General features: G+C 38.2%; 1 protein-coding gene, 1 long non-coding RNA gene and 1 pseudogene across 6 annotated transcripts in view; 1 reads left to right on the forward strand and 2 right to left on the reverse strand.

Annotated features, from left to right (window-relative positions):
• The window catches only part of KLHL2 (kelch like family member 2), a 117,395-nt gene that overhangs the window by 31,852 nt on the left and 61,486 nt on the right, over positions 1–24,057 (reverse strand). For all 5 annotated transcript variants that reach the window (XM_047855430.1, XM_047855431.1, XM_047855428.1 and 2 more), the window contains one exon: positions 15,982–16,144. In XM_047855430.1, the coding sequence (XP_047711386.1) occupies positions 15,982–16,144 (163 nt within the window). The remainder of the gene's footprint in view (positions 1–15,981; positions 16,145–24,057) is intronic.
• LOC125163738 (hsc70-interacting protein-like) lies at positions 1,859–6,764 on the reverse strand (annotated as a pseudogene).
• Positions 11,076–24,057, forward strand: part of LOC125163534 (uncharacterized) — a 71,954-nt gene continuing 58,972 nt past the window's right edge. The window contains exons 1-2 of the long non-coding RNA XR_007151494.1: positions 11,076–11,395; positions 11,676–11,786. This is a non-coding gene — a long non-coding RNA (uncharacterized LOC125163534). The remainder of the gene's footprint in view (positions 11,396–11,675; positions 11,787–24,057) is intronic.

Raw genomic sequence — 24,057 nt, forward strand, 5'->3', positions numbered from 1 at the left:
CAGCAAAGGGTGAGAACCTGAATCAACTTACTTATGACTTCAGAAATGTGCTATTTCAGAAATGTATTCCATGGAATTTTATTCACTGCTCCTATCACTGTCTCTTCAAATAAGCAAAGTACAGAGGCTTTTATCCCTTGAAACTTTTTAAACATCAGCACTTTAAATTGAAAGATAGGAGGAAACTTAGCAATTCCTGGTACCACGCCTGGACTTAGACTTAATAAATGTAAGAGGTGAAATGTGCAACAGAAAATCTATCATTTCTTTATTCTTGGAGGAGAAGGAGGGAGAAACAGGAGAGACAGAGGTATGGTGTAATATTTAAGAGTTGAATAGGAGCACAATGACTCATAATACCATCAACTCCATATTGAAGAACCATGGAACTCATCAATTTTATAATTCATGCTGGACCACAAGTTTGGTTCCCTTCTATGTATATCAATGAATTCAAACCTCACGCTCTCCAAAATATGAAGATGAATAATGGAAGATAAACTCCAACTATAACAGATATTTCCTAAGTAGAAGACTAAACACCAAAGGGAATCCTCTTAGAGAGCCAAAGCATAAAAGACTCTGAAAAACTGAGAACAAACTGAGGGTTGATGGGGGGTGGGAGGGAGGGGAGGGTGGGTGATGGGTATTGAGGAGGGCACCTTTTGAGATGAGCACTGGGTGTTGTATGGAAACCAATCTGACAATAAATTTCATATATTGAAAAACAAAAAAAACAAAGGGAATCCTTCTTTCCAACATCTTTTGATATGGTAACATTTCATTGAGGGGGAAACCTAACACTTAACTATGAAATCTTTTGGTCAAGTAAGAAATTACAACTGCTTACGTAATCACTGTATGTATTACATATTAAATTAAACCCAGCATTACCTATGCTTGCATAATTATGCTGTGAATGATGATAGCGGTGATGATGCCACCAAAAAAAGGGACTACTTTTAACCCCAAAAAAGAGTAAGGGTGGGCGGCGGGGGAGGGGAGGTGACAACAAGTAGAAAGCACACCAAGAGATGAGCATTTTCTGACCAGGAAAGGTCATTCTAAACACAGAAATCTAAAAAGAAAAGTATTCCCCTGTGTGGAAATAATGTGAAACATTTATTTTCTGTATCAGACAAGAACACAACTAAGTAATCCAACCCTACTGCAGCATTATAAAAATCATGCGCTCACCAGTGTAAGCGTAAATGCATCTGCACAAGGGCAACGCCACATAAAAGGAGCAAGGTTGCTGCTGTTCTGCCAGTACTTCCGTCCCCTACCCAGGTCCTACTGCAATACTGGTGGTCCCAATGGTTTTATTGAAATAAATCATGTTTAAAAAATAAAGCACTTAAAAAGACAAGTCAAAATGCCTCAGTAATCATATATCCAACTCAAACTGCATCTATTTAAATGTTATATTTGCCTTCTGCTAATAAACCTCTATTTCACTCAAGCTGAGCAGTCAATCTTCCATACTGAAAAGTATCTTCCTTGCCCAATTAACCCAAAGGGAAAAAACTGAAATCATTAGTAAAGAAAACTGTAGGGGTTAACACACGCTTTTAATATGTTTTAAAATATTTTTAAGGTTGAAAAAGTGTTTAAAGTTTGTAATTCCCAGTAGGAAATCATTATCTGAATGAACCCCCTAATGGCAAGCCACTGTAAAATGTTTCACTTGCGTGTGAGGCAGAAGGGTAGGGATTATCTTCACAGCACCCCAGCTTTCTCCATGAGGAGGTCAGAGGGACGCTGACTCCTTCTCCTCCAGGGTTTGTATTATTGCAACATCCAATAGGTGGTCTACATTGCTTTTCCTTCAGCAAGGGCTTTATTTGTCAGAAGGGCATTATGCCTGACCTCCAAATTTGGCTGACGATTTACCCATGAGATTCGTAACATTTGGGTTGCTCTGATATCCAGACATATTTGCTGGGTTCTGGGCCACATCCTGGAAGGCCACCATAACTTCTGGATACTGCATGGCTTCTGGGTCACTGAGAATTTCATGGAGCCCAGGCATTCCTGCCATTCCAGGCATTCCTTGAGGAAAATTACCAGGCATTAAGAAGAAAGTTATCTGGGAAAGAGCCATAGTGAGCTCCTGATTGTCCTCTGGCTTCTTCCTCCCTCTGGGTTCTCTCATGTTCTTCCACAGCCTTCTTAACCCTTTCTATTCTTCTTTGATCTCTTGCTCTTTCAGTTTTTGCTCATACTTTGTTCGATATTCAGCAATTTTCTGGGCCCTTGGTTGAACTTCTTTCAGCATTGCACTAGCATCTTCATCATAATCCAGTTTACAAGTAAGGGCAAGATCATGTAGTCCAGAAGTCTGTGGTGCTTTCCCTCACCACTTGTAAGGCTGAGCTGAATCAGGATTTATTTCAATAGCTCTATCACAGTCTCGGATGGCAGCATTTGGCTTCTGTAATTTGATGAAGACACTGGCTCTCTTGGCATACAGAACAGCCAAGCGAGGATTCAGCTTGATGGCATCTGTGAACAAGTCAGTGGCTTTCTGTAGTTCACCATCATTCAGGGCATCAATGGCAGCCACTGTTCTATCATTTGCCTGATCCATCATTTCCTCAGTTATCTCTATATTTTCATCCCCCATTTCTTGAGGGGCATCAGTATCCAGTTCAATCACACCACCATTGTCAATTTCTAGATCATTTTCCTCACTTGAAGGTTCATCTGTCTTTGTTTTCCTCTGCCTTCTCACTGTGTTTTCTTCCTTGATATGGTCTTCTCATTTAGTTTTATGGGTAGCAGGTGCTCCACTCACTCATGGAAAACACATTTCCTCAGTGTGTAGAACCCTCGGGTCCTGCTTACACATTTTCACAAAGGCCCCAAAGCTTCCTCACTTTGTGGGGTCCATGGTCCAAAGGTGGCAGGCAGTGGGCACGACTAAGGTTGTGGCTGATTCCAGGCGTGGGTACTAGCTCTGCATGACCATGTGGAAGGAAGCTGTTCTTCTTTCTTAAGAAGGATTGCTTTGGCTATTTGGAGTCCTTTGTGATTCCATAAAATTTTTAGGAATTTTTTTTTCTATTTGTTGAACAATACCACTGGCATTCTGATACGGACTGTACTGAATCTATAGGTAGCTTTGGATGGTATGGACATTTTGATAATATTAATTCTTCTGATTCATGAACACAGGATGTCATTCCATTTATTTGTATCTTTTTCAATTTCTTTCATCTAAGTCTTGCAGTTTTCAATGTACAGATCTTTCACCTCTTTGGTTAAATTTATTCCTAAGTATTTTGTTGTTTTTGGTGCTATTACAAATGGGATTGTTTATCTGTTTTTCAGATATTTCATTGTTAGCATACAGAAAGTCAAGCTTGCGTGTTGATTTTGTATCACATAACTTCACTGAATTTGTTGATTAGTTCTAAGTTTTTTTTTTTTGATGGAATCTTAGGATTTTCTATATATATGAGATCATATCAACTGCATAGACAATTTTACTTCTTCATTTCCAATTCAATGCCTGTATTTCTCTCTCTTGCCTGATTGCTTGGCTAGGACTTCCAGTACTATGGTGAATAGGAGTGGTAAGAGTGGACATCCTTGTCTTGTTCCTGATCTTGAAAGAAAACTTTTCAGCTCTTTCACTGCTGAGTATGATGTTAGCTATGTGTTTGTCATACATGACCTTTACTATATTAAGGTTTAATATATTAAGGTATGCTCCTTCTATACCTAATTTGTTGAGAGTTTGTCTCATGGAAGGATGCTGTATTTTGTCAAATACTTTTTCAGCAACTGAGATGATCACATAATTTTTATCCTTCATTCTATCCATGTGTTGTACCACATGTATTGATTTGCAGATGTTGAACTATGTTTGAATCCTCTCATTTGATCATGATGTATGATTCTTCTAATGAGCTGTTGAAATCAGTTTGCTAATATTTCAATGGGAACTTTTGCATCTATATTCATCAGTGATTATCAGGCTATAGCTTTCTCATTCTCTGGAAGAACATGAGAGAGCCCAGAGGAAGGAAAAAGCCAGAGGACAATCAGGAGCTCACTATGGCTCTTTCCCAGGTGGCTTTCCTCAGAATGCCTGGAAGAACAAAAATGCCTGGGCTCAATGAAATTCTCAGACAGTATTCTCAGATAATGTCCTTATCTGGCTTTGGTAGTTTTAACCCTTGCAAAATGAGTTTGGGAATATTCCCTCCTCTTCTGTTTTGGAAGATTTGGAGGATTAGTGTTAATTCTTTAAATGTTTGATAGCATTCATCAGTGAAGCCATATGGTCATGGACTTTTCTTTTGGGGAGTTTTTGATTACTGATTTGTCTTTGATCTTTGACTGCTTTATTCCAATGTGTCTTGAAGAAAATTTCTTTAAGTTGATTTTGTTTGGTGTCCTACAAAAGCTTTGTGAACTTAAATTAAATATCCAAATCTTCATCCAGATTCGGGTAGTTCTCAGCCATTATTTCTTTAAATAAACTTTCTGCCCCTTCTCCCTTTCTTCTCCTTCTCAACTACAGTGATTCACCAGTTGGTCCTTTTGATGGTCTCTCATAGATCATGTATTCTTGCATTCTTTTTCCCTTGTTCTCCTCAGACTAGATAGTTTCAAACTTCCAGTCTTCAATTTCATGGATTCTTTCTTCTGCTTGATCAAGTCTGTTGTTGTTGCTCTCCACTGCATTTTTCATTTCATTCACTGAATTCTTCAGCTCCAAAACTTTTTTTTATGATTTCTTTTTGTTAAACTTTTCATTTTATTCATGTATTGTTTTCCTGAAATCACTGAATTATCTGTGTTTTCTTGTAGCTCATCGAGTTTTCTTAAAACAGCTACTTTGAATTCTTTATCAGGAAAATCACAGATCTCAATGTTTTTGGGTTTGGTTATGGGAAGATTGCTATAATCTTTTGGTGGTGTCATGTTATCTTGATTTTTCATGTTTCTTGGCATTGTGTGCTGCTGTCTTTACATCTGAAGTAGCAATCATCTCCTCCAATCTTTCTGGCATAATACCTTCCTTCAGCCCTGCTAGAGATTCCGAGGATAATCTTAAAAGCAAAAAAGGGAGGGGGGGAACCTTGTAACACACAAGGGAGTTCCCATAAGGCTATCAAGGAGATTTCTCAGCAAAAACCGTATGGGCTAGGAGAGAGTGGGATGATCTATTCAAGGTGCTGAGAGAAAACAAACAAACAAAAAAAAAACCTGCCAACCAAGAATATTTGGCAAAGTTGTCCTTTGGCAAAGTTCCCAGATAAAAAAGCTAAGGTAATTCACCATCACTGACCTGCCTTAGTAATGCTGACAGGGGTGCCTGGGTGGCTCAGTCAGTTAGTTGAGTGTCCGACTTTGACTCAGGTCATGATCTTGTAGTTCGTGAGTTAGAGCCTTGCATCAGGCTCTGTGCTGACAGCTCGGAGCCTAGAGTCTGCTTCAGATTCTGTGTCTCTCTCTCTCTCTCTTTGCCCACCCTACCCTCCAATTGTGCGCGCTCTCTCTCTCTCTCTCTCCCTCTCCCAAAAATAAATAAACTTTTAAAAAAAGAAATGTTGACAGGAGTTCATCAAGCTGAAATGAAAAGATCCTAATTATTAGTAATATGAAAACATATGGAAATATGCAACACTTCGTTCATGGATAGATACAGAATGGGGGTGGTGGGGCAAAAACAAGGGATGTCTTATGCCACTGTGATAAAAAAAAATGTTTCAGGGGCACCTGGGTGGCTCAGTGGGTTAAGCATCTGACTCTTAATTTTGGCTCAGAGCATGATGCCGCAGTGTGTGGGTTTGAGCCCTGCATCAGTCTCTGCACTGACAGTGTGGAGCCTGAGATATTCATTCTCTCTCTCTCTCTCTCTCTCTCTCTCTCCCTGCCCCTCACCTGCTTGTGCTCTTTCTTTCAAATTAAACTTAAAAAAAAAAAAAAAAGGTTTTTAATCATATGAAAATATTAATGATTAAAATATTTAAAACAAAGAAAAAAAAACCAAAATATTCCCAAACTAGGCCTAGTTTTCTTCCCCAGTAAGAAAGAAAAGCATTGCTATAGACAATCGATGTATTTTACTGTCTTGACTTCAGTGGACAACTGCTGTCCTAAGAAAAAAACAATTGCTTACCCTCCTCATCCTGGGCCACTGCCCCACTTTGCTGGCCTTTATGCCAAACTTCTTTAGGGCAGATCTTAATAATGAAGCCTCTGTATTTTGATTCACACTCACGTCTTTATCTGTTGTAACACAGCCTTTGGCCCATCCTTCTTCCCCTGAATTTGTTCTTTGGAAGTCCTTTTCTTGAGATTAAAACTTCTCAACCCCTGCACAGTGTTTAACCCTAAGGTCACTCTCTCCCAGTTTGGATTCTATTAATACTTTTTTGAAAAAAATTTTTAAAAGATTTTATTTTTTTAAGTAATCTCTATACCCAACATGTGAGTTCAAGCCTGAACTCATAACCCCAAGAACAAGAGTCACATGCTCTACGAACTGAGCCAGCCAGGTGCCCCTCTAATCTTTCTGATCACTCAGTCTGTCTCCTTCAGCTCCCTAAAACTGGGTATTACTTACAGTTCTGACTGCCCTGAGCCCTCTTTTCATTCTCTGCTTCTTCTCCCTTAAGTATCTCATCCACATTTTTGTGTCCCAGTTATCTTTAACTAGCACTCCAGTATGGTTGCTCCCAGATCCAACCTCTCTCCCCAAACTCAATATTTGAATTTCCAGCTGTTAGTCTCCACATGATCTCCATCATGGCTCTTTTAAACAGACAGATCCACCCCTTACTGTGTACCCAGCAATACACATAAGCAGTCCTCTAAAACCCTCACTTTATTCACCACTTTAGGCCACTTACAATGGCCTGCTTTGAGCTGTACTGTCTTAATTTTTCATCATTGTGCATTTTTCTACTCCTTGGCTGGATTCTTGGCTAGGTCTGATTATCTCCTCAAAATAAATCAAGGTCTTCTTCTAGCCTGCTGTCTTTGCTTATTGCTAATAAACTTGCCCAGTGGGAGAACTTCTAAAATTGATAGTGCATTTCACTGTTCATTCTTCCTTAAGCAATCAAGACTAAGACCGACCTACACCTCAAACAGGGTCAGTACCTTCCTCCAAACACCTGCTTGCTCTCCTGTACTCCTTTTGTGTCTTAATGGCTCTCCTACCCACACTGATTCCAAGGCTAAATGAAATCTCAGTTGATTCCTCACTCCCTTTTCTCTCTTTTTTATTACAGTAAAACATATAACATAAAATTTAGCATCTTAACCATGTTTAAGTATACAGTTCAGTAGTTTTAAGTACACTTAGATTGTTATGAAACAGATCTCCACAACTTTTTCATCTTGAAAATATGCAGCTCTATAGCCATTAAAGAACTCCCCTTTTCCCCCTTGTACATCCCTTCCTCCCTTTAAACCTGAAAATAAATTGTTTCACAAATCCTATTGATTCTTTCTCTGTAATGCCATAGAAAATCATAAGATTTAGTGGGGTAAGGGATCTGAAAGGTCCCCAGACACAACTTTTATTATGTCAGGGTAATCTCTAAAACTTTTATATTCAGTGGATATCTGGTATAGTTCACAGGTATCAGCAGACCTCAAGGCATTCACACCATTCTTGAACACTGACTGTAAGTGGAAGTTCTGCTTTATGTTGAACTAAAATATTTTTCCCTCTGATTCTGTAGCACTGATTCTAACTCTGCCCACCACAGAACAAGATCATTCTCTCTTGCCCATGAAATTCCTTCAGACTTTTACAGAGCATTATATTCTCCCAAATTTCCCTCCCAAGGTCTGTAACTCTTAAGTCTTTCAAGCATTCCTTGTATAATATCATTTGGGGTCTTCGGTTTGTCAGTTTCTCTCAAAATATGTAACCTGAAAATGAACTCAATTTCACAGATACAGTCTGACCCGGGAAGAACAGAATGAGATAATCACCGTACATCTTTCCAGACACAGTTACAGTACTGTTATTGAATACACTATCAACTAAAACCCTAACATCTTTGGATTGGTTTGGCTAATACAAACCTAATACTTGTCATTAAGCCAAGATAAAAAATTCTTTCTTTTCACTGAATGAATTCTGATTCAGCTTGCTGCACCTCAGCAAGGTAAGGTACTAATTAACAGCTACTGCAAACTGGAAATAGGCACACACTAAAATGCACTCACAAAATATTTATTTAAAATGTAATGCTAAAGGGCAGATCACGTCAGAGTTTAGTGTTTCCTTTACTCACATCCAGGGTTAGTTTCCACATCCCCAATCTTGCTTCAGTCACCTCCTCTCTATCTTCATTATCATGGTTCTCTGTTGCCAACTTCAACTATTGTTTCCAATCCTTTCACTGGCATGCTGACAGATTACTCTTGTTTAACAGCACAGAGCTTTCACTGTGACTTCAGTAACTTGCTCTTACTAGTTTACCACCGCTGCTGAGTAAAACCAAGCTAGTTAAACTGGCATTCAACAATCAGTTCCTTTTTTCTAAAAAAAAATCCCACGACTGCAGTAGGGCATAATTCCTAGCAGTACAGACTACACCATGAATATGCAATATACATTAAACACATATATTGTACATATAGGATATACAGATGTATTCTTCCTTATTGGTAAGGATTGTCTTCACTCTCTAGCAGGACAGCTGCATTTTGCTGTCTGCTTCCCTTCTGCAACTAAAATAAACCTATCAAGAAATGACTACCCTATGATACAGCAATTGCACTATTAGGTATTTGTCCAAAGAAGACAAAAATACAGATTCAAAGGGATACATGCACCCCGATGTTTATAGTAGCATTATCAACAATAACCAGATTATATAGAGAGCCCAAACATCCATCAACTGATGAATGGATAAAGATGTGTTGGGGCACCGGGGTGGCTTAGTCAGTTAAGCGTCTGACACTTGATTTCAGCTCAGGTCATGATCATATGGTTTCGTGAGTTCAAGCCCCGCTTCGGTCTCGGTGCTCACAGTACAAAGCCTTCTTGGGATTCTTCCCCTCTTTCTTCCCCTCCTCTGCTTGCATTCTCTCTCTTAAAAATAAATAAACTTAAAAAAAAAAAAAAAGATGTGGTGCATATATACAATGGAATATTACTCAGTCATCAAAAAAATGAAATCTTGCCACTTGCAACAATGTGGATAGAGCTAGAATGTATTATGCTAAGTGAAATAAGTTAATCAGAGAAAAACAAATATCATATGATTTCAGTCATATGGAAGTTAAGAAACAAAATAGAAGAACATGGGAAGGGGAAGAGAAGAGATGGAAACAAATCACAAGAGACTCTTAATGACAGAGAACAAACTGAAGGTTGACGGAGGGAGGTGGGTGGGAGATGGGCTAGATGGGTGATGGGCATTACAGAGGGCACTTATTGTGATGAGCACTGGGTGTTGTATGTAAGCGATGCATCACTGACTTCTACTCCTGAAACCAGTATTACACTGTATGTTAACCAAAATTTAAATTTAAAAAATTCTGAAAAAAAATAAAGACAACCCATAGGATTTGTTACACCAGGTTTATTGGGTTCATTAGTTCTGGTCTCTCATCCAAAATTAAGTCCAATGAAATTGATAATAAATGTCCAAAGTTTTTCTTGTTCCATTTTGTACACAGTGATAAGCCACAAAATACCCTTTAGGTTTGATTTCTCAATACCAAACACCTTGTTGATCAAAATTAAGCCATGAAGAATTCCTATAATTTCTCTATATTCCATCTGGTGCAGAATTCCATCTGAGAAGTGAGGTAAGTGCATGGATAACAATAGTATTTTAACACACAAACAGCTCATCCCTGAGAGAGAAAGTATTTTTGGGAAAATAAAAGTCTCTCTGGTCTTCATCTTCCTAATTAATAAAACAAAAGTTATCTTAGCAGATAACTGCTAAGGTTCCTACAAGTGCTAATACTCTGTGATTCTTTCATTCTGAATACTATTTAGTCTCTAGGGAAAAAAAAAATTACATATATATATCCAGCAGCTCCATTAACACAGATAGCTTTGGTAATATCTAAAAACAGCTAACTCATCTCAATGAGAAAACTATCAACAAAGCAGAGCAGAAGAGATTGCATGTTTACCAGGACACAAATGAGGACCATAATGAATGCAAAAATATAAAAATGATTAATTCTTGTAAGAAGCATCAATTAACTTGGCATGAATTCAAGAAGTGCTGTACATCAAATTCTTTCACAGTTCTCCAAAGGAAGAATCTTCTGTAGCACTAAATTAACATTGCAATAGACCCTCAAATAATCAGCACCTATTCTTTAATGCATATCATACAATCTAGGCTAGTAATACTATTAATTAAAACCACCCTCTTGGGTGCCTACGTGGCTCAGTCAGTTAAGCATCAGACTTCGGCTCAGGTCATGATCTCACGGTTCGGTTGGTGAGTTTGAGTCCTGCACTGGGTTCTGTCCTGACGGCTCAGAGACTGAAGCCTGCTTCGGATTCTGTGTCTCCCTCTCTCTCTCTGCCCCTTCCCTACTTGCACTGTGTCTCTCTCTTAAAATTAAACATTAAAAACAAAAAAAAATAAAAATAAAAAATACTCTCTTAACACAAGTTTCTTTCAAAAAGGCAGGCTTCAAAATCATGGGCTTATTTTGACAGATGTTTACCCCAAGCAGTGATTTGTAGTCTAAATTACAGAAGAGTGAGCAAATGACTAAAGCAAATTGACTGGAAAGGAAAACAAAACAAAAAAAGTTACAGGAACTACTTTTACAAGAGAATAAGGCAAAACGTGGACATAGTGAATCTGGGTGTAAGTGGAATATTACTGGCCTATAAACTCCTTGTAAGCAGGGGTTACATCACACTGAGCTTATCACCCCCAGCAGTCTGGGTGGAGCTAGGTGCATAAAGAGGGTAGCTTTGAAATGACTGACCATTGAGTCTAGGTTGAACAGCCAAAAGATTACTGGAGTACTGGCATCAGAGAGCACACAGATTTATGAAGAAATACAAAAGTATGAAAAGGCAGGAATATAGTCAGCACAAAGGTTGAGACCTTGGCATTCCAAATAGCAGCAAGGTTCAACATGCCCCAGAATTGTGTTCTAAGGTGGCAGGTAGGTTTATATAGGAAAGATGCCAGTCACAAGCAACTATGAGGAAGGAGTCTCAAGGAAGTCAACAATATAGATCTTGAACTTGCTGATGGCAGTAGAAAAGAAGTAGAGAGGGAAGAAACAATCTAGGTGTCAAAGACAGAAGCAGACACAGGCCTGGAGAGCAAACAGGCTGCAGAGAGAATGCTGTAGCCTGACAGCCAGCCAGTGCAGAACCGAGGATGGTGCCTGGAACGGAACAACAGTCTGAAGTCGTATCCCGGTGAGTCGGGGGAGTAGTCTCCTAAAAAAGTTTGCCTTCAACATGCAGGTTTGGAGGGAGGGAGCAAAGTTTTATTTAAGACAAAGGGAGAGGGAACATACATGAAAGCAGGTGGGCATATGAAAAGTTAGATCAGTGTACAAGCACAATGCAAAGGCTAAGTGGAGGGCAGCCCAGGCATCCAGGCCCAGGATGTAAAGAGATAACAGGGTTAAGAGCAAGAGTAGAATGAGAAATAAACTGAAAAGTATGGCAGTAACTGGAGAAGACTTCTTTGCAGGTTGTCCTAATACTGAAGAATGAGGAGTGTTCACCAAGCCCGGAATTTCAGTTGGAGCACTGGCTTGAAAACGATATGGCAAATTTCCCCAGAGATCCCTTAGAACTAATAGTAAGTAGCTTCTCAAATTTTTCATATAGGGAGTGATGAGATGAAGAAATGAGTAAGAATCTAAAACTACTGTTCCCCTTAAGTGTGTTTGAAATTCTTTTATAATTCTACAACTGGCAACTTTTATTTATCAACATAGAAGGTTAAAATCTAACTTTCAAGTTAAAATCTAACTTCCGAAACTGTCTGGGACTATTAAAATGCATCAAAACCAGTAAGTTCGGTTTTTATCTCCTCTATATTTTTATCCTGAGGAAAATGCTAAAGGTATTTGTGATTTGGGACATGGTTAAATATGGATGCCACTCAAAACATGGGAAGTAAAAGCATCCACAATCCAGCATTATCGAAACAAGTCTATACAACTTGGAATTAAGTGTGAAAGTTTTCTTTTTCAGGCTTGAAGCAAACATAATTTCATATAGCTTTTTAGCTAAGAAAATAGTCATCCAAGACCATAACAAAGGCTGATTACAGTCCAGAACACCATGCCTCAACATGCAAATCATTTCCTTGGCTGGTCTGGTTGCCCTCAGTTGTCCAGGATTTGAAGAACATATCACTACATGCCCTGGTGAAGCAGTGTGGGCCAGTGTGACAGGCTGTGACTGCCAGCTTCATGCTGCGGAAGCCATGAGTGTACAGCAGGATGAATAGAAGGATTTATACCCTCCCTGCCCAGACTTTCTATCCTGCCTACTTGGTTTCTCACATTTTTACTTTCTTCAAAAATGTGATATTATGAAAAAATAACAAGTTCATAGAAGACATTTCCATGGAACACCTTAATTCTTTCATCATACCTGTATAATTTAATTTAACTATAATAAACACCAGAGAGGTCTTTTCCAATCTGCAAGAGAAAGGAATAAAGCAGATCTTCTGTCCAGAATCTCTGGTGAGTTTTCAAAGGACAGGAGCGCTCCAGTCTCTGAAGTGCAGGCTACGTTGGATCAGAAAGTGCCCTGAGGTTAAGCAAGCCTTCTTTCCTTTCCCATTCTTCCTCTCTGCCAGCTCCCCTCTCTCCTCCCTTCTTCTTTCCTTGTATGTATGTCTGTATGAACCCTTCTATTATTGCTCTGTATTCCTTCCTTCCTTCCCTTCCCCTTCCCCTTCCTTTCCTTTCCTTTCCTTCCTAGAAAGGCCTGTCACAGGCCTACCTAGCCCACTATCTAGGACAGAAAAATGAAAAAGTAACATATTAACTTTCTCAGTTGTCACTGTCTCCCTTCACCACCCCCCCCCCCCCCCGCCCCGGGCCCAGATCTTTTCACATGCTGGATTGTTTGAACGTGAAAGTAACTGAAGAATTTGGGCAGACTTTCTGGATGCAAAAAGTGCTTGAATTGTACAAAGAAAGAAGGGAAGGACTAAAAAACTATCATTTGTTCACAACAGAAAAAAAAAGTTACCTTCCTGCAAGGACTCCTGACCTCCCCACCTCCTATCTGCTTAAGATATAAACAACAATCAGATATTTTCACTAGGAAGAACAACTGTTTTTTAGTAGTCTACTGAATTACATAATTCAGAAAGCTTGTTATTAATATACCAAAGTATATGGAGATAGTTTCATTACATGAAGTTGGTCAATGCAATTTTATTTCTTTAAAATTATGAGTGAAATATATAGATAATATGACAGAATGGCTTCAAATAATACAAGAAGATGCAAAAATTCATCAAGATGTAGACCTACCATTTGTACTCTTCTACATATACATTAGATTTCGTTAAAAATGACATAAAAAATAACAACAGAGGAGGGGGATAGTTAATAACAGAGGGATATATAGTTGAACAAGATTTTCCATGAATTTACAACATTTAAAGTTCAATGATGAATATTCTATTTTTATATGTGTCACAGTTTTTCATAATAAAAAATGCTGTAAAATGTTACTTATAAACTCAAGCAAATATAAGATTCAAATGCATGGTATAAAAACAGTGTATCTTTTAAGACTAGACTTTGATTTAAAATATAGAACATTAAAAGCTGAGAACTGGGGCACCTGGATGGCTCAGTCAGTTGAGCATCTGACTCTTCATTTCAGCTCAGGTCATGAGCCTCACGTCGAGCTCCACACTGAACATGGAGCCTGCTTGGGATTCTCTTTCTCTCCTTCTCCCCCGCTTGTGCTCTCTCTCTCTCTCTCTCAAATGTTAATTAACTAATTAATTAATTAAGGGGAGCCTGGCTGTCTCAGTTGGTAGAGTATGCAACTCTTGATCTCAGAGTTATGAATTCAAGCCCCACATTGGGCATGGAGTCTAGCTTCATAATTTTGCTGAAAATGACAATAAACTCTCCATGAAAATGTCTTTGCATAATTATGAAGAAAGACTCTACAAACCAAGATACAGAAGTGTTCAAATTCTAGTAGAGAATTGTTCATATTTTATACTTTATAACAATACATTTAAGATTTTAAATAAGAGAAAGAAATAATTAAATCTCATAAAAATCTCCTAAACACACAGTACCTGAGTTGGTTCTGACAGGAGCAGAACTAGGAGTTCCAGTATATCATGTGAATCATGTGTGGACATCTTTTGCATGAATCCTGCTTTACTCATTCTGCCCCAGCCCCTCTCCCTACCTCTTAAAAGTCAGTAATGTGTATCAAGTAATATGAGACAACAAGCTGCCCAAGAAAGATATGTTAAACAGTGATTGTTTCCTGCAGGAAAAAAAAAAAATCCAAAAATATACAAGCTTCCTTCATTCTCCCAATATAAATCACTTATAACAGGCACATTATGTCTAGAGTTAATGGATCTTACAGATTTAGAAGGAAACTTTTCTATTTAGCTGAAGAACAGCTGAAGAACACTGGAACACATCACTGAATCCAAATTTATCTTTGGTTTTTCTTAAAATGCCTCATCCCACTCAAAAGGATTACATGAATATCATTACATATTATAGGCATTCCCCAACTTACAGAAGGGTTATGTGCTAAAAGTTCATCTCTAACTAAGCTTTCTGAAATTCAGATCAGATTTTCTCACTGAAAGAATTTTATAAAGGGTAGTCAGGTCAGTCAGGTCACCCTAAGAAATCTATAAAGTTCAAACTTACTGGACCTTTTATGTTTCTCTGCAGCACTGTGGTTTTCTTTTCTTTCCAACTAGCCACCTAACCATTATTTCTTTGAAAAAATGCAACAGAGATTCTAGGAATACTCATCTCCAATGCTTTGTGCGTGGGTGCGCGCGCGCACGCGCGCGCACACACACACACACACACACACACACACACACACTCACCTTGCCCAGGTCTATGTGCCACGATGTCCCTTACCCATCAGAGTAAGCACAGTGGAACAGTTTAGACAAGGGGCTCTTGCGTTTGAAGGCTGAAGGAAGTTTTAGGGTTCTGTTTTATTGGGTCTCACAAATACAGGACAGAGATGGTGGTTATAACTTCTATCAGGCTTATCTTCTCAAAGATGATTTAAAAAATTAGAAGCTTCCTAATAATCACTTTTAATACATATATTTTTAAATGCTTATAAACTCAGAGGAAAAATCAATTAGAGGTTACTTTTGTGTACTTTAGCTACATCCAAAGCTATAACAAGAAACTCTCCTCCTAGACTGGAGTGATGGGGGGATCAGAGGGTCCCTACACAGCAACTGAAGTGATGGCTTCCTTGACAAGGGCAAAGGGCTGCCCTCTGCCACAGGAGGGCGCCAGCAGGAGGTCCTGAGAACTGTTGTCTAAGGAGAAAGCTGCCTATATTTCAAATCTACTTTTCCACTCTACCCAAAGGCAACTAGATTTCATCACCTTGAAAATGGTTAAGCCACTAGATTGTTCTCCTGGGTGCAAGAAAAAGGTGTAAGAAGCCATAGAAATAAAATGACTTAGTTTCATATGCAAATATTTTCTCATATGCCTGTTAATTTGACAGTTTGAAAGAAAGAGATATAGAGATTCAATACTTGCATAAAACTGCTATTCTATTCTTTAGACTCAATACCAATTTATAGAGTTTTTTGAGGTCAGAATTTTATAAGTATGCTTTAATTATGCAGTGATACATTATAAGATTTTAAATGGATTTTTATAAGGTTCAGATCCAGAAACATGACATAACTTTCCAGAAATTACTACAGAATTTTATCAGAACTCAAGAGTTCCAGATTCCTCCCGGTCTCAAACTCAGCTGAGGTCTACTCTACTTGCCTGCATAGGTGTTGGCTTTGTTCAGGAGGTCTGTGCACGCATGCATATCAGCAAAAGCCCGAATTCCTAAGCAGTTGACAGGGTGAAGCTGAGATTCCAAAAATTCACAGCAAGTCTTCTTCACATCCTGTAACTGTAACAGCCCAGCTGCTGGGAGAAGTACCTGCAACATCCAAGGAAGCAGTTAGGCAGGTGGATGAAAGAACAGTCACTACTTACCACTCCTACCCAGGGCACAACAGATGCAGGCAGAATTTAACTGCATCCAGACCCAAACACTCCATAGAAAAGGAATGCAACAACCATTTACCAAAAGGGTGATGCCCACATTCCCCCATAATTTCTACAGTATCTTTCAAGGATCTCTTCCTGGCCATAAGAATATAAGAGATAGGAGATCATATTAGATTAATGGTTCCGTTTATAAGCATAAACCAAATGCACCTTTGAATTTTAAAAATATAAATTATTAGGATGCTAGGGGGTGCTATACGGTTCAGTGAAAATGTTTTTTCCCCTTAATTCAAGCAGTCATGAGTTTCAGCGATTTGTAGGGAAGGCATGAGCCCAAAGTAATACATATCACAACAAAGCCTCATTTTGTTCTCCCACTGTCTGAAGAGCACAACAAGCTGCTTTCCTTAAGAGGACGGAGCAGTTTTAAATTCAACAGTCTCTGTACAAGCAGTTTCTCTCAAATGTAATATATGTGCTAAAAAAGAAAACACAAAAGGTAATTACCTAATATCAACTTTTAAATTTGTATTTTTATTTGAGTAACTCCACGAGATTTTGTATTAATTATAGGTTTTTCTATGGGACTTAACCAGTATCTTTACTATAAATACTATATTCAATACCACAACTACTTTTCAAATAGGTCAATAATGGAAATGCTTTTTCTTGTAAGTGAATCAGTGTGAAGCTATGTTAAGTATCACATCTGAAAGTCAAATTAAGTGGGAAAACTTATAAAAAATGAAGTTCTTGAACATCTGCTGTTCTTTTACAAAGGCAAAAGAAAAAATAAGCCTCAACTATTAGAACAATGGTCAATTTTAGAAAAGATCACATTGGCATAAAAAAATAAATAAAACCTAAGTTCCTTCAGGAATTGACTCTTATATCTGCCAAGCTATAGCCCAAAGGGAAAAAGAGAAAAGAAACAGTAGTTCTAGAAATCTTTTATAATTTTCCTGTATCTATGTAATAAGTCCTAAATGTGGAAAAGAAAGAATATGTTTGTGTCTTTGCATAACAGAAACTACTCTGTTTTTTTTTTTTAAGGAACCACAGTATTACCTCTCAAATCTAAAGGCTGCATGTGTGTTAACCCACATGCATGCAAATGGTCATGAATTAAAGACTGAGAAAATAACTTTATGTTTTAGTGCAACTGTACCAACTAATAGTTTTCTCTAAAAACATACAAACAGTATCTAGTGGGCTTTTCCTTCTGAGTTTAAGAAAAATAAAGTGCAAATAATGCTGCTTATGGCCAAATCTTTTGTATAATATGTATAGTGTGTTTCATTATGTTATGAGAAATGATCTCCATGGAAACCTTTAGTTGTTGATAATTTGCAAATGGGAGGTTTTCCCACACGCGTATAATTGTGCTCTGAAGCAACATAAAATACATTCCAAGATGCTTAAGAGTGCTGCCATTTAATTCAGCGAACACATACAGTTAAGAAAGTGGTCTTCAGTGTAAGATTCAATCTCTGTGAAATTTGCACAAGTAGTAATGATTACCCATCTGATCAGCATTTTCCCAGGGACAATCCAGTGAGGTAGAGTAGTATTCAAACTGCTTGGTAATGTAGAAAAGGCAGGAGTTTTGGGGGAAAAACATGGCTGAGCAGAAATGAGCTCACTCATGCACTGGTGGTAGGCACTGGCTTCAACGTTCTTGAAAAACAATTTGCCCATTTCAGTCAAAATTACAAATGCACGGGTGCGCCTGAGTGGCTCAGTCGGTTGAGTAGCTGACTCTTGATTTCTGCTCAGGTCATGATCCCAAAGTCATGAGTCTGAGCACCGTGCTGGGCTTCACGCAGTGTGGAGCCTCTTAAGATTCTCGCTCTTCTTCTCCTCCCCCCCCCCACCCCGTTCACAGCGTCTCTCCCTCTCTCTCAAATAATTAAAAGAAAAAAATACAAATGCACAATCCTCTAACCCAGCAATTTAACCTATAGATACACTGATAAATGCACAAAATCTCACATGCACAAGACATTATTTGGAGCACTTGGAGCACTACTCTGGGTAATAGCAAAAGTGAGGGTAAAGCCTAAATGTCCATTGTGAGGAGACCAATTAAACAATATCATCCATTTAATGGAATACTCTGCAGTCATTCAAAAGAATGAGGAAACTATATGAATGGGACAGTTTCTAAAATACATTCTTCAGTGAAAAAAATTAGTGATTGATTCATACAATGCTAACTAATACATCTACTCCCTCATGTGTATATATATCCATCTAAGAAAAGCAGCTACAGCAAGCTTTTAAAATTTTTGTTTCATTACTTGCAACTTCATCACTACCAAGCGCAGATCTACCTCATCAGGAGACTGAAATTCATAAAACTGTGTAATACATACACCAGGAATAGAAAAGTTATTCCAATTGTAAGCCATGTAGCTAGAAACTCACGTATAATTTTAATTTTTAAATGACAATGATGAGTCAAGTGGTTCCATGTTTGGCAAACTATGTTACATGCACCTTAAAGGTTAGTCAAATGTATAAAACAAGCCTACTCATAATTTCGTTGTCAGTAAATCCTTTAAAATTGCCTCAGTTTTATGACATAATTTTACTAGGACTGAATTTCAATAGCTCCTAAGTATTAACTATGTACAGCTTCAAAAACAATGAATAACTAGCCCAGGCTTACTAACATGACCCACAGTCACTCATGCTGAAAACAGGAAAGCAGCCAGGGCCACACCTACTTTATGTATTAGATAGCCAGCAAAAAACAAAACAAAATAAAAATGCTTCTAATTTCAGATGAACCACCTCTTACAATCAGAACCACTCAGTTGGCAGCCTGTGAGCTGGTTGCCTCGAGATCAAATCAAATCAAACCTTCTAATTTGTCTGATAAAGAAATCAAATCCCAGAGGAAGCCAGAAGACATGACCAAGTCATACAGCTGGTCAGTGGAAAGCTGAGCATATAATCAAATTTACCAACTCTTTGGTCTATTGTTCTTTCTACTACCTTGGGCCCTATCTGTAGGTGCAGAATGGAAGTCCTTGTCCAATTTTTAAATCTCCAATACTGCTCTTTTCAGCAAGAGTAATAAAGACCACAATCATTTCAACAACCCATTCTTGCAATTGGTTCCATTTACTGAGTAATTACTACCTCAGGCACTGTGCTAAGCACTTGGCATGCAATAATATCTGATTGTCTCCATTTCACACAAGTGAATATAGAGGGCTGGAGAAGATGGGTAACTTGCCCAAAGTCACACACCTCATATGGAACAGGTAGAGTCCGCTCTAAGAGCAGTATTTAACCAAAGTGAGTTGTAACGCTTTTAGATGGCACACATAAACATTCTGATGTCAATAGTTAGGAATACGATTTTAAATACGATTTATTTAAACAAGAACTGAGCCAATGTAGAGAAAACATCAAGTATTTACCAGTGTCAGCAGTATAGAATATAGCAAAATCATGAAAGTACACACAAATTACTAAACTTTAGAAAACTCTGAATTGAGAGGTCACATTAATCCTTCAATATCTGATAGCATTCTGATTTTTACGGTTTTTACATACCACTAAAAGGAAGGAAGTGCTTTAATCTGGGGCTATCACAGTCCCATGGCATATTTTCTACAGAGTGGATAAACTCTACTCTTAGTAACAAATGTCGGTAACACCCAGCAATGTAAAGAAGTGGTTTCTTAATTTGTTATTTAGGTCACAAAAATACCTTGGGCATTGTAATTAAGAGGTCTGAAGAATAAATTTGTGCCTTTAAAACTAATTTTTCTGAGCTCCCTAGAGCAAAGGTACAGCTGAATAGTGCTGCTTCTTATATGAAGTGGAATCATATTGACACAATAAACCTCCAGCCACATAGCATTATGACCCAATGGAAATTTCCACTTGTTCCATTTTTCCATACACTAGTATTAACCCTGAAATTGATTAAAATAACCCTACGGTGCTCTATGATCTAAAGTATATTCTAAAACATCAAAGAAAAAGCAATTATATTTGTTATATAATACAAATGTTAATGATGTATTCTAAGAATCAAAAAGTGATTAATTCCCATATATTCTATTCCCATATATACTAAAGGGACGGCCACACTCCAAAAGCTGAAATATTTCTCTCGATTATGTTGAGCCCTAAGAAAAAATACAAAGTTGGCAGTGTGTCTTGGGGCCCAGCCTTTACCTCTCCCTCCAGCAGCCTCCTCCCTTGTTTCCCCTTTAGTTCTATTCTATCAACCTGGAGCTTCTCCACTCAGACCCTGGTGTTTTCACCATGATCTCTCAGTCCCTTTCAGGTCACTACTAACAGCATCACACCATTTCATCTGCTTTGTAACACTTACCAATGTCAGAAATGATTTTATGTATCTGCTCTCATGTTTACTATCTCTCTCTCTGCAAAAGAATATATGCTCTGGGACCACATCTGTTTACCCCCATTGTAACCTCAGGCACTACAAGAATATCTAGATGTATAATAAATGAATCAACCTGAATGTAAATTAACGTGTTACTCTCATAGGTATTTGTATTTTAAAAGAGATACAAATTTGGATGTCCTTTAACCCAGAAATACAAACTGTATTTCTAGGCTGTGTCTATATGGGACACCTGTGACCTACTGCAAATCCTTTCAGCCCCAACTCTTGCTCAAGCCAACACTGCAGCAACCAGGTCCAAGTAGACTTTGATCACCTTTGTGAAAATGTAACTTCACTGTGCCTCACCCCACCTCCTACCATAGCTCTCCCTGTCTTCCTAGCCAGGGAATGCACTGGGGACTCACACCTGCACTATCTGGAAGCACAGGGGAAATAATGTTTATGGGGCCACCCTGACCTATGGAGAATGGTCTAAGGAAAGATGACAGCTAAATGCTTCTCCTCTTTTTTCCCAAGCAGATACTTCTGAGACACATTTCATAAGCCTCCTCAGAAGGTCCTGGTAAGAACAAACATCTTACATTTTAGCTGTGACCAGATCTATACCACACTTTGAATTGGTTTTCCCTCCTTTCCAATTCAAATTCCCTATTCATTCACTGTTGCTCTCTTGGATCACTTTCCAAATAAACTAACTGTACGAAATCTTGCTTTCAGGGAAACCCCAGGCCATTACACTGCACATGGAATAAGCTGTAAATGTGAATATACTTAGTTATAAGAAGATGAATTACAGTGCTGTTTATACTATTAAAATTGAAAAGAACTCAAATGTCCAATAACAAGAGACAGATGAAGTAGATTCTGTACTATCAGTAAAATTGAATACTTTGTAAATATTAAAAGACATAGACACATATCTAATGACCTGGAAAAATATTCCTAATACATTCAGTATACAAAGATAATTTCTAAACAAAATATACAATACAATCCGCTTCTTTGTAAACACACAAACACAACAACATAAAGAGCACTAGAGGAATATAAATATACTGCAACTGTTAACAGGGATCATCTCTGGTTAGTGGTAGTGTTAAGACTTTGTATTTACTTCTTTTTATTTGCATTTCCTAAATTTTCAATAATGAATATGTACCATTTAAATAGTCACATATTATTTAAGAGAAAGTCGGGGAGAAACAAACAAAAGACTGTCTTTCTGGATCTCTAGAACTCCAGACAATATAGCAATGGTGAAGGGAGCTATTTATTTAATAATTATCACCCACCGCTTGCCAGACATTGTTTCAGTTTGACCTGTACTCTGAGTATCAGGAGTCTCAAAGGCCTATGATCATCAAACTAGTGTTCTGCAGAGTGTTATGGAGGCTCTACACATTACTCTTCCTGTTCACGTGAATAGCGCTATCTCCAAGTGCTGGGAAAAACATGAAGTAATAGAACATGACCAGCTGATTAAATAAACTTAAAATCTATCACTTCAGCAAATAGAAACCATTTATTTTCACCTAGATATGCTGATTTCCAAAATAGGGAGACAATAAAAGCCTAAGCATTTTACACTGTGGAGACATTTTCTGCAATGAACAAAAGAAGCAGGGGAAAAGCTACCACTGATTAGAGAAGACAAGTAGAACACTAGACACAGAAGACACCCGAGACAAACAATTAGCACCCGTGTGACACTCTTACACCAGCTGCACATTTTAAAGTAAGATGCTTTCATCCTACTTCACTTTGTTTGACAAGCCAAATTATACAGAAGATGTTTCGCTTAGACAAGTACACTCCTTCTGCTTGGCTATTAGGATCTGCAATTTATTTTCAGCTCGGGCATTTACTCCATAGGGGGAAATAATTTATGTAGTAAGTCTTTTAAATCCTGAGCCATTAGCAGTGTGTTTATTAGAAGAGACTACCAAGGGGTCTGACTGCTCCATAGACAAGATTTCCAGATGTCTATGAAAGTATGCAAATATGAAACAGCTCAGTCACTGTTAACTTTACAGTAGGTTTACTGCTAAAAAGCAGGTTTTTTATTAATTTCCCAGCCATTTTATATTCACATGAGAAGCACCTGTTTGTTTACAGAGTAAGGAAGGGCCTTGTGTGTCAGGAATGACCTGGAAACAAAAAAGGAGACAGCTGTTCAAAGAGCACGCAGAGACAGAAGAAATTATCCCCAAACTTAAAGAAGCTCTATGTTGTTGGACCAAAAAAGTCTCACTACGAAAGAAAACCTATAACTTTCATTAGCATATATCTTCCAAAATCTGCATTTAGTCTCCAAATTATAAATAAGTCATGTTTCACAAGTTTACTTTTTCAATTGGCTGCTTACTACTCATTTAATCATAGAAACAGTATTGAAAAGTAATAAATCACAGTATCAAAGAATATAATATTACTACTTGACTGCTGTGACCCTATGGGGCACTGGGTGCAGGAAAGAAGGAGAAAGAAAGTTTCCTTCCTCCTTCTGGGGTGCAGGCCTAGCTGGGGGCAGAATTTTGAAATAGGAAGTGTGTGCCCTTGGCATCCTGCCACCTCATTCACACTTTTACAACTCAAAGCCCTAAACCTTGGCCACCAGGAGTCAGCCTCTGCTCTGTGCACCCAGCTATGGTTCTCCACACAGATCTGCCTTTCCTGACTGCTAAGTGTTTCATCCTGTAAATATACTGACCTCACCTCTCTCCTCCCAACACCCCGCACCCCAAGCTCCATCCCTCGAGATAGCTACTGCCAGCAGAGTCAAAATGAAAGCCGTCTTATTATTAATTCATACTAATTGCTAATAATGCATCACCTTCCAGGACAAATCCCTTCCAGGGATATTTAATGTTTTAAGAGATGCTAACTCTTAAGCAGAATACATCTGTAACTGAGGTCATTTCCAATGGTATAATAAATGAAGCGAAAAGGCAAAAGAAGTATGGAAAGAGGAAATATGTGGGCAATGCGGCTTTCCCACAGGCTGAAAACCACCTATCCTATACTACCCTTTTAACAACTGCTTTTTCCATTCTTTTTAACCTAAGTTTTCTCTAAAATTTCTAACTTATTCAACAGTGGCTCAAATGTATAACAAAGACAGCACCTACCTTGTAGAGTTGTTGAAAAAAAATTAAATAAGATGGCCTACCATTCAACACAGTGCCTGACACATGGTAGAGTAGAGCATTAGCTCCAATTCAAGGCATTGCTTCTCAGATTGAATCCAACATCCAATCCCATGACAAGAGAATGCCAGGATTTCCTTTCTCCCTCACAAGATGATGTTCTATGACAGATCATTTCCAAAGAGCATAAGGTTGCTTTCTTTTTTGAGCAAATATTCCCAAAGTAAAAGATACAATCCAGGACACTTTGGAAAAGAACAAACACAGCATGTGAAAAAGGGAAATACAGGGGCACCTACA

The sequence above is a fragment of the Prionailurus viverrinus genome, chromosome B1 (assembly GCF_022837055.1).
Source record: "Prionailurus viverrinus isolate Anna chromosome B1, UM_Priviv_1.0, whole genome shotgun sequence".
Lineage (NCBI taxonomy): Eukaryota > Metazoa > Chordata > Mammalia > Carnivora > Felidae > Prionailurus > Prionailurus viverrinus.